The sequence below is a fragment of the Tenrec ecaudatus genome, chromosome 11 (genome assembly GCF_050624435.1).
Source record: "Tenrec ecaudatus isolate mTenEca1 chromosome 11, mTenEca1.hap1, whole genome shotgun sequence".
NCBI lineage: Eukaryota > Metazoa > Chordata > Mammalia > Afrosoricida > Tenrecidae > Tenrec > Tenrec ecaudatus.
In genome coordinates, this window is record NC_134540.1 from 90,541,581 (window position 1) to 90,553,738 (window position 12,158).

General features: G+C 46.9%; 1 protein-coding gene across 1 annotated transcript in view; it reads left to right on the plus strand.

Annotated features, from left to right (window-relative positions):
- Positions 1–3,777: 3,777 nt before the first annotated feature.
- CARS2 (cysteinyl-tRNA synthetase 2, mitochondrial) overlaps positions 3,778–12,158 on the plus strand; it is a 97,998-nt gene continuing 89,617 nt past the window's right edge. Inside the window, exons 1-2 of the mRNA XM_075563426.1 lie at positions 3,778–4,065; positions 4,456–4,506. Of these exons, the coding sequence (XP_075419541.1) occupies positions 3,809–4,065; positions 4,456–4,506 (308 nt within the window). The 5' untranslated portion in view covers positions 3,778–3,808. The remainder of the gene's footprint in view (positions 4,066–4,455; positions 4,507–12,158) is intronic.

Sequence of the window (12,158 nt, forward strand, 5' to 3'; positions counted from 1 at the left end):
ACACAATTAAGTTTAGAAAGAATGATTTACCCAATCCAGAGATAATCAAGGTAGTGTCTGACCTAGGTTATCTTTAAAAAAAAATCATTACCCTATTTGAATAATCATTTCATCTCTCCCATGTTGTTCATGGTTTTCACAGACACATAATTAAAAAATATCTTATTCACTCAACAAGAATAATTAATGAGTGCCTACCCTGTGCCAAGGAGCACTGTTGGCAGACTGAGTCACTCCCTGGGCTGCTAATCGCAAGGTCAACTCTTGCAAACCACCAGCAGCTCCTAGGAAGAAAGATGAGACTTTCTAATCCTGTAAAGGTTTACAGGCTAAGAACCCACAGGGGCGGTTCTACTCTGACCTACCGGTTCAGTATGAGTTCGAATCAACTCAGTGGTAGTGAGTTGACCCTGGGTCAGCCACTGTTCTAAAAACGTTGGGTATAGTGGTGAATATGGCACTTACATTTCTAGAAAACATTTAACCCATTACTTGGGCTAAAAATCAGAATGTATTTTAGTTACTGGCCTGACCAAGTTCTTAATTTTATCTGCACTTCACATATTATGTGTGCATTCCAGTATTTCCTGAATAATCTTAGAAGGCCGATGGATAAAAATGATTGTGATGATGCATTTACAAAATATGACACTTAGAAAAAGTGCCTAATTGTGATGATAGATTCAAGGAGCTTGGTGATTTTAGTTTTGCTCTTGGAATGGGTGGCAAAACTAGATGTTTAAACTTCTAAAACTATTTCTAGTTTAACTTGAGATGCTTTCAAACCTATCGGAGTAAAAATGAATATATAATACAAGAATAAATGTCAAACTTTAAATGCCTTAAATATGTTGTCATAGCTACACTGAGTTTACAGAGTTTTGCTTTGAAAAGACAATGTAACAGAACTACTTTTTTGCTGTTTTATTAAAAACAAAACCTTATCACCAAAACTATAGCCAGAGTCAATTCTGATGCCATAGTTAATCCTAGAGGGCTTGGGAGATTGTAAATCTTTATTGTAAGAGTAGATAGTTCAACCAGAAAGCTTTGTCCTTCTTCCAGGTGCAGATGGTGGGTTTGAACCTCAGGCTTGCTGATAGTAGCTCAACGCTAACCCACAACGCCACTCGGACACCTTTGTGTAGTAGTTGAATCATTACTATCAAGTCGATGCTGACTCACAGCGACTCTACAGGACAGTGTAGAATTGCCTCTGTGAGTTTCCTACTCTGTAACTCTTTACTAGAGTCAAAAACCCCGTCCTCCTGTGGAGCGGCTGGTAGTTTTGAACTCTGTACCTTGGGCATTGCAGCGGACCTCATAACCCCTACACCGCAAGGACTAATACATGACATCTTTGATATTTTGGAACCACTGATTTTTATTTGGACTCCCTGGGTGGTGCAAATGGTTGAGCACCCAACTACAAACGGAGAGGTCATCTGGTCAAATCCACCTGGAAGGTACATCAGAAAGTAGACCGCCTTGGAAATCGGCTTCAGAAAGGTCACATCCTGGAAAGCCCTGTGGAGGAATTCTCCACTGCACACTTGGAGTCGTTGTCCTGAATGGAAACTGGCACGATGACAGATTTTCACATGCTTCCTTACTTTATCTTAGCTTGAGGAGTGGACCGTGAACAATAACACTTTTACTTTACCTGTATAGTCTACCTGCAAGAAGGATCATTTTTATATGCATTGTTGTTTTGGAGATCCCCCAAAGCTTTGAGGAAGTGCAGCATTGCTGCCTGTCTCAATGACTGAACACCGAGTACATGGCTAGTTTCCTGAAGACAAAGGCTACCATTGTTGATTTGAAAGTCACAGTTTTCTAAGGCCAATTCAAATATGCCAACTTCCCAGACTTATGTGCAGGAGTCAGTCTTCAGGGTTAGAAAATCTGTTTAACCATCTAGTTCTTTCCTCTCCTTTCTCACACTCTCACCGATGGCAGCCAGGCTTTCTGCGGTGGTTGTTTGCTACCATTTTCATGTCACATCTAATATCTGCATCAAAGTTTTCCTAGCAGATATTTGCCTGACCATATTTCCTCCCACCAACACAGCAGGTGGGTTCCACGAGAGATGGATTGCACCAGACCTTACTAGCCCTATTCTGAATTTAGTTTTAGGGACAGTGTGGGGAGTTCAACAGAATTTACAATCTAAAGAACTTAGTTGAGAAGGAAAACACTCACATGGAAGGAAGAGACAATTACAAAATAACACCAGGACAAGCACAGCCCATGCAGCAAGGAAAGGGTGACCCTGAATATATGTAGCTAGTATTGTAGACTGCCATTGAGCTAATTCCAACCCATATAGGGCGGGCTAGAACTGCCCCTGTGGGTTTCCAAGACTGTAACTCTTTTCTGGATATTTCGGGAGGTGAAAGCTTTTAGGAGAGAAGGCCTTGTCTTTCTCATGGAACAGCTGGTGGATTTTAACTGCTGACCTTGTGGTTAGCAGCCGAAAGCATAACCATGATGCCACCAGGGGCCCTATTAATGTAGGAGTGACTTTATTCTGAAAATCTGGTTTTCTGAATACTTCCATTTACATTAAATAATAATTCGGAACAATTGCAAAACGGAGCTCCAGGGATCTCGAAAGTAAGATTGGGGAGGGAGGGAGAGAGGGTCAATAGGTACTCTTGGAAATAAAGAGCCCTAGTGGTGCAGCGGTTAAGCAACGGTTAGGGTGCTCGCTATAGGAACCCACCAGCCACCCTACAGAAAGATGTGGTGGTCGGCTTCCTTTAGGTGGTACTCTGTCCTAGAGGGTCACCGAGCCAGATGAACTCGGTGTCATTAAGTGGGCTTAGGTTTTGAACTCTGGGCATATATCTGTCTTGGCACTTTGGGATTTGCCTTTATATAGTAAAACCCAAATAAAAGAATAAACAAAGCAAACAAATTTGTGCTGTTTGAAAGAATGCCAAGGCAAGGGGACTTTTTAAAGATACACTTTGCAAGACACTAATTTGCAAGTACCTAAAAATGAATCTCCTTATTCATAACTCTCTATTCATAACTCTCACTGCCATCAGTCAATGCTGACTTCCAGCGACCTCCTGAGGGTTTCTAAGGCTGGAACTGTTTAGGGAGTAGAAAGCTGCGTCTTTCCCCGTGGAGCGGCTGCTGGTTTTGAGCCGATCACGCAGCCCAACGGGTAAGCACGGTTTAAAAGGCAATTCAAGTTCTGTTGCCCTTTCAGAGAGGGGATGGTAGGTTGGATGTTTAAGTTTAAAACAAAGCGGATTGGTAGTGGGAGGCATAGGGCCTGTGTGTGGGGTCTGCAAACATATTTTGCTGTATTTCAAAGGCTTCCGCGGTGAGGCGCCTGAAGTCAGATGGGGCGACGAGAGCAAAACCTGCCGGGCAGCTACAACAGAGGGGCAATTGCATTTGGTTTGCACCGCATCCAACAAGCGGTATTACGAGGAAACCTTCCTTTGGGGACGGAGGCGCGGCCACCGCCACGAATCCCGCGCCTCCCTGCAACCTCCGGGCAGAGGCTGGCGTGGCTCTCGTCCCGACGTTGCTCTCTTAGCGTCCTGGCTTCCACGTCGCCTCAACCTCACAGTCGGATCGCACCCTCCCTCCCGGGGAACGAGAACGCGGGCCCAGGCCGGACTGGGCTGCCGCGCCGCTCCTCGCAGCCTCTTCCGGGAGTGGGCGGGGTCAGGGGCGGGGTCTCCGGGGCGGGGCGTATACGTCAGCACCCGGGGCGGAGCCTGTGGCCCAGGCTGCTGCTCGCTCGCTGGGGCTTAACCTCTGTTGCCTGCACTTGGCCGGGCTGGTCATGCTGCGGCCGCTCGGGGCCCGCCTGCCGCCCACCCACCGCTGGCTGCGGGCCGGGCGCCTCTGCCCTCGGCTCTCCCCGGCCGCTCCGGGCCTCCGGCTGGGCGAGTGGGGTCGGCTCCCGGGCCGGCCAGTGTCGGCGGAACGCGCGCAGGGCTGGCTGCAACCCACGGGCCATGCCACGGGCGCGAAGGTCTACAACAGTCTAACCCGGAGGAAAGACCCTTTAATAGTGGCCAACGCCGAAGCCGTTTCCTGGTAGCGTTTTGACACCCTCTTGGGGTTTGGCTCGGGCCACTTCTTCAGCGGCCTTGGGAGGTGAGGGTGGAGGAACCGGGCTAGGGAAATAGGTGTAAATATATCATTTTCCGGTGGTGTAGACGTGCTGCTGGTGCAAGGGGATTGGGTTCTTCGTAGATGCGCAGGATTTGTAAAACACTCTGGAGGACTGCGCTGCACATATCAGAGTGTTCAAAGTTAATTTATGGGGCTTGGTTATGAACTTAGGGATTCATGAAAGGAATAGAGCCCCAGGTTGGCTCCTCCCACCCGCACCCCCTCCGTGGTGACACAAAGCGAGATGATTAAATGGTCACGGAAACCAGGAAGGCAAGTATTTCACATGCTGCATTTTAACTTTGGCCTCAGGTACAGCTGTGGACCCACTGTGTACGATCACGCCCATCTTGGCCATGCTTGGTGAGTTTCTTGGGTTTGTATTTTTACCCTTCAGGGGGATCGTTTACTTTAGAAAGAACGGACCTTTTGCCGGTTTCTTCAGCTCACAAGTGGCAAGTGAAAATGTTGGAATGATTACTGTGTGCTAGGCATGGTGACTCGCCTCCTTGGTTTGAAACTAGATGCTTCTTGCTGGATTTGGGGAGAGAAATGGAAGCCTTTCCAAGAGTGCTGAAGTTCATATGGCCTGGGGCCATTTCTGGGCCCCCTGGAGATGAGCTTCCCAACCTTGGACTCTTTAGAGTCTGGCTTGTTTGTTTGTTTTGGGCCAGCAGAGGTTATTGTGGTAAGCGTGCATAAAACAAAACACTCGCCACTTCAACCATTTTTGTACATGCAGCATGACATTAATTGCGCTCACCTTGTTATCACCACTATCTCATTCCAAATTTTTCTCAACCTTAACAGAAAGTCAGTGTGTCTTAAGCCATTGCTCTCCCCCCATTAGTCCCCTGGTAACCATGAATAAACTTGGGCCTTTGTGTATTTGTATTGCATGTAAGTAGACATGATCCACTTATGTGAAATGCATGCTTTATTGCTTTGAAATTTGCTTTTTAAATCTTTGAGATGAAACTGGTAATAATATCATTTGTATTATTATTTTTGTAGATAATGTCAATAAAATGCTGCTTAATCCAGTACTTGATGTGAATTACAAATGAAAAACAAAACCAAACTCACTGCCATCGAGTTAATTCCAATTCGTGGCAGCCTATAGTCTAGGGTAGCACTAACTGCCCCTGTGGGTTTCTGAGATTGTAATTCTTTAGGCCGTGAAAGCCTCATCTTCCTGAGGAACAGCCGGTAGTTTCAAACCGCTGGCTTTGTGGTTGGTACCCCAACGCATAACCACTATGCACCAAGGTGCCTCCTGGCTTATTATAAGGGTTCAATTATTATTGGATTTCTGTAATCATTAGGGGAGGAAGACGAGGCTTTGGACTCCCCTAAAGAGTTAGAGTCTTAGAAACCCACAGTTAGATCCTGGCTTGTAAGATTGCTCTGCTGCGAATCAACTTCAACTTGATGGCAGGGACTTTGTGGTTGTTGTTTTTTCTTCTCATTGGGGGATAGGTAACGTAACCAAGATCACAGTTTTTGCTTATCTCCATCTCTTAACTGTATATTCCCTGCTGCCTGTTATTTGAATCAAGTTTACCCCCTCCCAAATGCTTTGTGTCCATCTTAGATATTTTTGTTTGCTATTATTCAGCCTAGGAGCCTTGGCACTCTAGTGGCCATATGCACTGGGCTGCTACTTGCAAGGTCAGCACTTTGAAACCCCTAGTCTCTCCTAGAGAGAAACGTTGGGCTTTCTACTCCCATAAAGCGACTTGGCAACTCAAAGGGGCAGTCTTTCCCAAAGATTCACTAAGAGTCAGCATCGACTCGATGGCAGTGAGTTTTGGAACTATTCCACCCAGACTAAAAATGAATATTCTTTCATTCATTTATTCATCCTGCTTTCAAAGAAATTATTTTTACCATTCTGCAAGAGCTCAACTTTTTGTAGTTTGTTTGTTGTAACATTCATGATGTAGGAGTCCTTTTTCCCCTCCACTTGGGTGACTGTACCTTCCATTTCAGAAAGCTTGATTTTAGCCTTTTGATTGGTGTGTAAAATGCAGAAAGGAGTACGGGTTTTATGTCAAGAGCTGAATGAATGCTCGCACAATTTGATTAAGAAGCTGAACGTTACCTGCACCCTAGACTCCTCCTTTGGGTCTCATTTTATCACTACCTCTCCCTTCCGCCAACTTAAGTGCAACCACTGCTAAATAAGCATGCTTTCCACGCTGACGAGTCACTCTTCCTACGATAAAACGTTTTCATCAGGAAGAGCCCTTCAATTGAAGAGGTCCCTGAGAGGTAGAAAATAAATACTATAAGATTTCGGGGTGGGGTGGGGGGTGGAGAAGGAGAGATACAAGGGCCAAGGATGAGCCTTGTGGAGGACCCACGGCTCCGTAGCAGCTAGTGTGAAATTGGAGTGGTAGTAATAAGTGTGTGTTAAACTGGTCTTAACTTCAGGGGTGTCAAGTTTTCATTAAGTGTTCTCTCTTCTATCCCTCCAGGGTCCTAATAGCCATTGCGATGGCTACACAGAAATGCAGATAAAATTCATCATTAAAGGGTTTATTAAGGACATTAACGGATTGTAATGCCAGTGAGAAATGCTCTGGGTGGTTAGTTGTTTACCAGGACATGTTACAAAGTTTCAGGTCTGCTAATACATGTCCCAAGGGCAGATTACTCTGCTATAAACCTCCATCCAACAGCATTCAGCCCAAGCTCCCTGGCTTAGCAAACCCAGATCCCTGACTGGACTAAGTGCCAGGCACCCCGTTCCAGCAAGCCTCCGCTAGAAAGCACCCCACTTCTGTGGGTCAGCAAGTCCAGCTCCCCCAATTAAGTGACTAGAGGTGCTCCTACTTCAGTAAAACTCGGCCTGAAGGCACTCAGCTTCACATCTGTGGGTCAGCACGTCCATCTTCCCCAATTAAGTACCCACTCCACAAGCCAGCCTCCTGCACAAAAGCACTCAACTTGCTCCATGGCTTGGGATGTCCATCACTCTGCTCTGCTCTGGCTCCTGCTGCTGCTCCTCTGATGGTGTAGCTGTCTTCTGGATCCAGGAGGTTCACTGGGCCAGAGGACACGCTCCATTCCTGGCTGTTGTTGGCAATGAGATTCCCTCCTGCTTTTCAGATGGCTAATTTTATGCACAGCAGGATGTCACTCCAGAGACCACTTTTCCCAGTTACAGGGAAATCCTATCAGTATCTTCCCCCACCTTCTTACCAGACCCTTTCAGGGAAAAGACATTTGGTCGGGATTAGAGACTTCGGCCAGAAGAGAGAAACAATTCACTGTAACTGCAAAGGGGGATAGAGGATCCCTGGTGACATAGTGAGTTATGAGTGTGTTTGCTAACTACCAGGTCAGCAGTTCAAAACCACCATCTATACTGCAGGAAAAGGATGAGGCTTTCCGTTCCCAGAAAGAGTTACAGTCTTGGAAACTCACATGAGTGGTAGAGTGAAAATTCCTAAAATAGCACTTCTACCCAAGTCTCTGTAACCCACCAAATGATGGTATGGGACTATACATCAAGTTATTTGTAACACTCATAGAAAAAAATTGGTCAGTTGTCATTCCTACTTCCCTGGCTTTGAAGGTAAGCCGTCTTTGATGCAGCAACTGAGAGAGGAACTCAGGGGACCTTGGGAGAGCGCACCCAAGATCTCTGTCTGAAGTGGTGGAGACCACTGAGACCAGATGCAGCAGCAGCTGGCATGGAGACTCAGAGGAGCAGTGTTGAGACTATGGAGCTCTTCTCACCTGCCTGAGACTATGGAACAGAGTGACACATGGACTGGCTTCCTGGCCTATGAGGGCAATGATCAAGGGACCATGTAGCTGCACACACACACACACACACACACACACACACACAGTCTTGGCTGCTGGCTGTGAAGACCAATAACTTTATCCTTACTGTTCCATGGTCCTGACTTCCCTACTGAACCCCCTTAATTGTGAGTTTGGTCTGCGACTTCTGTGTGGTCATTGCAGAGAATCGCCATACCCAGCACAGGTGTAGAGGAAGGCGTGGTGTTAGAATAGAGAATAAGGGGGAAGTGTGGAGGGACCTCTGACCCTTGCAATAGGAAAGCCCCGGGGAGATCAGACCGTCCTCTGTTTCCCATTACTACACCAGGGGCCCATTCCACTCTGTCTTATTGGGTCACTCTGGGTCAGCATTTACTCCCTAGGAGTGAGTGAGCAAGTTAAAATCAGCACTAGGCTGAGCCCGATGAGGTGGAGGCCACAAAAAGTCTGCTTTCCAAACTTTGTACCATTTGTTCTCTGCTTTTCCTCTGGGTTTCATAGGCCATGGCAGTGACCGTACAGAGCTCACGGACCATACTTAGCTGGTTGTTATGGAAGCAACCGGCATCAAGGCGGACAGTGAGCACACAAAGCCCAGCAGGCTCCCCAGAAGAAGGGAGCACCCCACTGCCCACTCCAGTGCAGAGCATGTCTCTCAGACCTCATCCTGGCCACCTTTGGACAGGTTCCTCTTGGCATTGCTGTCTGTCTGTCTGTACCGGCTCTTGGCATTGCTGTCTGTCTGTACCCTGTCATCAGGGTTATAGCCCTTGTACCCATGCTACAGCTCTTCTAGAAAGTTCCTTGCCTCCTTTCTCCCTACTGCTTCCCACTTCCCTCTTCTTTCTTTTTTTTCTTCTGTTCTTTTTGTTAATCCTCTCTGTCAGAAAAACCTCTGTGGCTATTTATAAGCTTGAAGGCAGGGGCCCTCCCATCAGGGCAGAAAGGGACCAATTTTGGTAAGCCAGACACACTTAATTTGCATAGTAGACTGTAATCTCATTTGCATAATTTGTTGACCAATCCAGGGCAGGCTGCCCAAAACAGGACAAAAAGTATCAAATCCAAGTAGTTTGTTTGTTTTTTTAAGGCTTTCCCAGACAATTATTCCCTCCTAGTTTAAGAGACCAGAAGTCTTTGGATTCAGGGTGCCAGCACTACGGGAAGGCATTTCCTATCTGCTCCCTGGGAAATCCAAGTTTTTTATATACTTAGAGAATATCACCCAACCTGAACCAAAGGAACAAACCCTTTCAGGTAGAAAACGAGGCCAAGAATAACTCCTGAGAGTTTAGGGCAAACATCTCAAACTATTTGTCCGAAGAATCCAGATTGCTACATCTTTCTGTTGTGGAGTAACTTGTCTGTTGGAACTAGGTATCTTGTAGTTAGCAGCTGAGCCATTCACCACGGGCCACCAGGGCTTCTGAGGCACACATTCCCAGAGAGAAACCCTTTCACCAAAGCTAGTAAGGTCAGTGGGGTCCTGGTGGTGTCATGGTACCATAAGGTGAGCAGTTGGAAACCACCAGCTGCTCCTCAGAAGAAAGATGAGGCTTTCTCCTCCCATCAAGACTTGAAATCTCGCAGACCTACGGGGCGGTTCTCGCCTGTGCTCTAAGGTTGCCAGAGTCAGAGAAGATGGAGGGCCGTGAGTGAGACAGGGTGAAAGCTCGGAACTCCCTGTCCTCTCTGGGGTCCCCACTCACACACGGGTGCTTTGAGGTGAAATTGATGAGATGGGAATATTTCATTTTTCAAATGTGGGCTTGGGTGATCTTTTAACTTTGTCAGATTCACCTCTTTCTTACCACTTTCCTCTCCCACCAGCCTTAAAGAAACAGACTTGAAGATTTAACCCACGTACATACAGCACTCATTCTGTGCCAGGCACTGTTCAAAATGTGTTACAAATGCCAACCCACTGAACCTTCCTAACACAGATGGGAAGTGCTATTCACAGTCCCAAACTAGAGCTGGAAAAGCCACGATGCAGAGGTGGTAGGAAATTTGCCCAAGTCCCGAAGCGAGTCAGTAATGAATGACGCCGGCACGCTCTGGAGGCCGTGTTTTTGGGTAACCTTATTGTGGTACCCCGCCTTTAGCTTAAGCTCTGCCCTATGCAGGGCTTTCTTCCTGCCTGTTGCATGCTGGTACAGCACCTTCCCTTGCTGCCAGTTTGGCTAACACCGTTTCAGGCCTTAGCAAGACTAATCTCTCTTTACCTTTCTCATTTTGCTCCATCTTCCCAATCCTTCCTTAGTTTGTTGCAGTTCTGCTGAGTGGGGAGGGGTTAGCACAGTGTCTGGTACAATCCCAAAGCCAGGAAGGATGGGCCTGGTTGTTGTGAGCCATTTAGCAGATTCCAATTCATAGCAACGCTACTAGGCACAGGGATACTGCCTTGTGGAGTTTTCTGTCCTGTCATCTTCAATGAAGCACCTCTCCAGTTCTTTTCTCCCACAGATTGGCTGGTGGCTCTGAACCAGACCTTTTTGTTAGTAGTTTGTCAGTAGTTTTGTTAGGTAATGCCTTAAACAGTGTTCTCGATTTTACCTCTTGCGGTTCTAATGTCCATTACGAAATTCATGATTAAAGGGTTGTTTAAGGAAGCTAACAAGCTGTCCTGGCAGCGAGAAATGCTCAGGGTTGAGTTGTTTATCAGGACATGTCACAAAGTTCTTCCAGGCTGGCGAATAAATGCCTAAGGGCCATACTGCTCTGCCGTAAGCCTCAACCTGAAGGTATTCAGCTTTGGTGGCAGCCCACCTGCCGCACCCGGGATTGAAGTCACTAAGACCAGCCAGTGTTTCTGAACGTACAGCCAGGGCAGTGCCACCTCAGCTATTTTCAGCTGCAGCCCCATGGCTTCAGTGTGAGTTCTTCCTTGACCAAAGCTTCCCTGTTACTCTGCGTTCTCTTTGAGTTGGGTCTGTGCTGATCTTTGAAATTTCACTGCTCGTAAAGTCTTTGCCACTAGGGAATGCCCCAGCGACAATAATGGGCATATTAGCCTCTGTCCCTCTTGGTGCTTGTGGCCATTGCTGGTGACGGTCGACGTTAGGCTTCCGCTCGGGACGGTCCCAGGTAGACTAGAATGCAGTGGTGCCCGCGCCTGTTACATCTTCTTGTTTAGTCACCTGCTGAAGTCCGTTGATGCAGCCACGTGTCAACCCATCTTCTGAGGGGCTCCCCCACCCTCAGTGGCCCTCCACTGAGCTTCTTTAGTGATCAGCCCTTCCTGTAGGATACGTCCAAAGCACGTGAGTCAAAGGATAGGGCAATAATCTGCTATTCCAGTTGTTTTCATTGGCAAATTCGCAAAAATGAGCAGGCTTTTGTTCTTTGTCTGTCTTTTTGGGGAAGGGCCAGGGAAAACTGCCCACGTAGATGACCCTGCTGGTAGCTGAAATGCTGCTGGGGTATCGCCTCGATAGCAGCTCCCTAGCACTGGAAAAGCACACCAACCACTGCACTGTGACACACTGACAGAGGGGTGGCAGTGACTGTCAGACAGTCAAACCCCGCTCTTCTCCACGACGCACGGGGACACTCATCACTGTGCAAATCAGAGGCGCTCGGATTGTCATTCAGGCCAACTCGCATAGCAACCTCGTGGGTTGGTCTGATTTATAGGTAAGCAGACTGAGTTTTCAAGAGGTTAACTGTCTCATCAAGGAGTTTTATCACTAGAAGGGAATTTAAACTCTGCTCCTGTGTGGGGGGGAAGGTTGGGTGAATATGGGTGAGGATTTTCCTTTTTTTTTTTTTTTAAGGGAAAATGGTTTTATGATTTCATATTTAGGGAAGCTGCATAGGATGATGGAGTGGAGCATGAAATTCTCGGACCTTGAGTTATCAGATGGTTTTTATGAGAAAGCCTGGTTCTTGAGATTTTTAATGAGTTTTAAATATGCTTTGGGTTGTAAACATCTGCGTGAACCCACTGTCATCTCTAGATCCACTGGTATTTTAATGTTCCTCAATAACATTCTCACTTTTTAGGTGTAATCTCACACAGCCTTAATAGGATTGTTTTTCTCATGAGTGACAATTGTTTGCTTTATTTTGTCTTAGTGGAAAATTACAATCATTCTAGAACATGCACAAGGACAGTAAAAACTCAGCTTGTAAGGATCCCTAGTGATGCAATGGGTTCAGTACGTAGACGGGCAACTGCAAGGCCAGCGATGTAAACCCGCCCGCCAGCAGTTTCC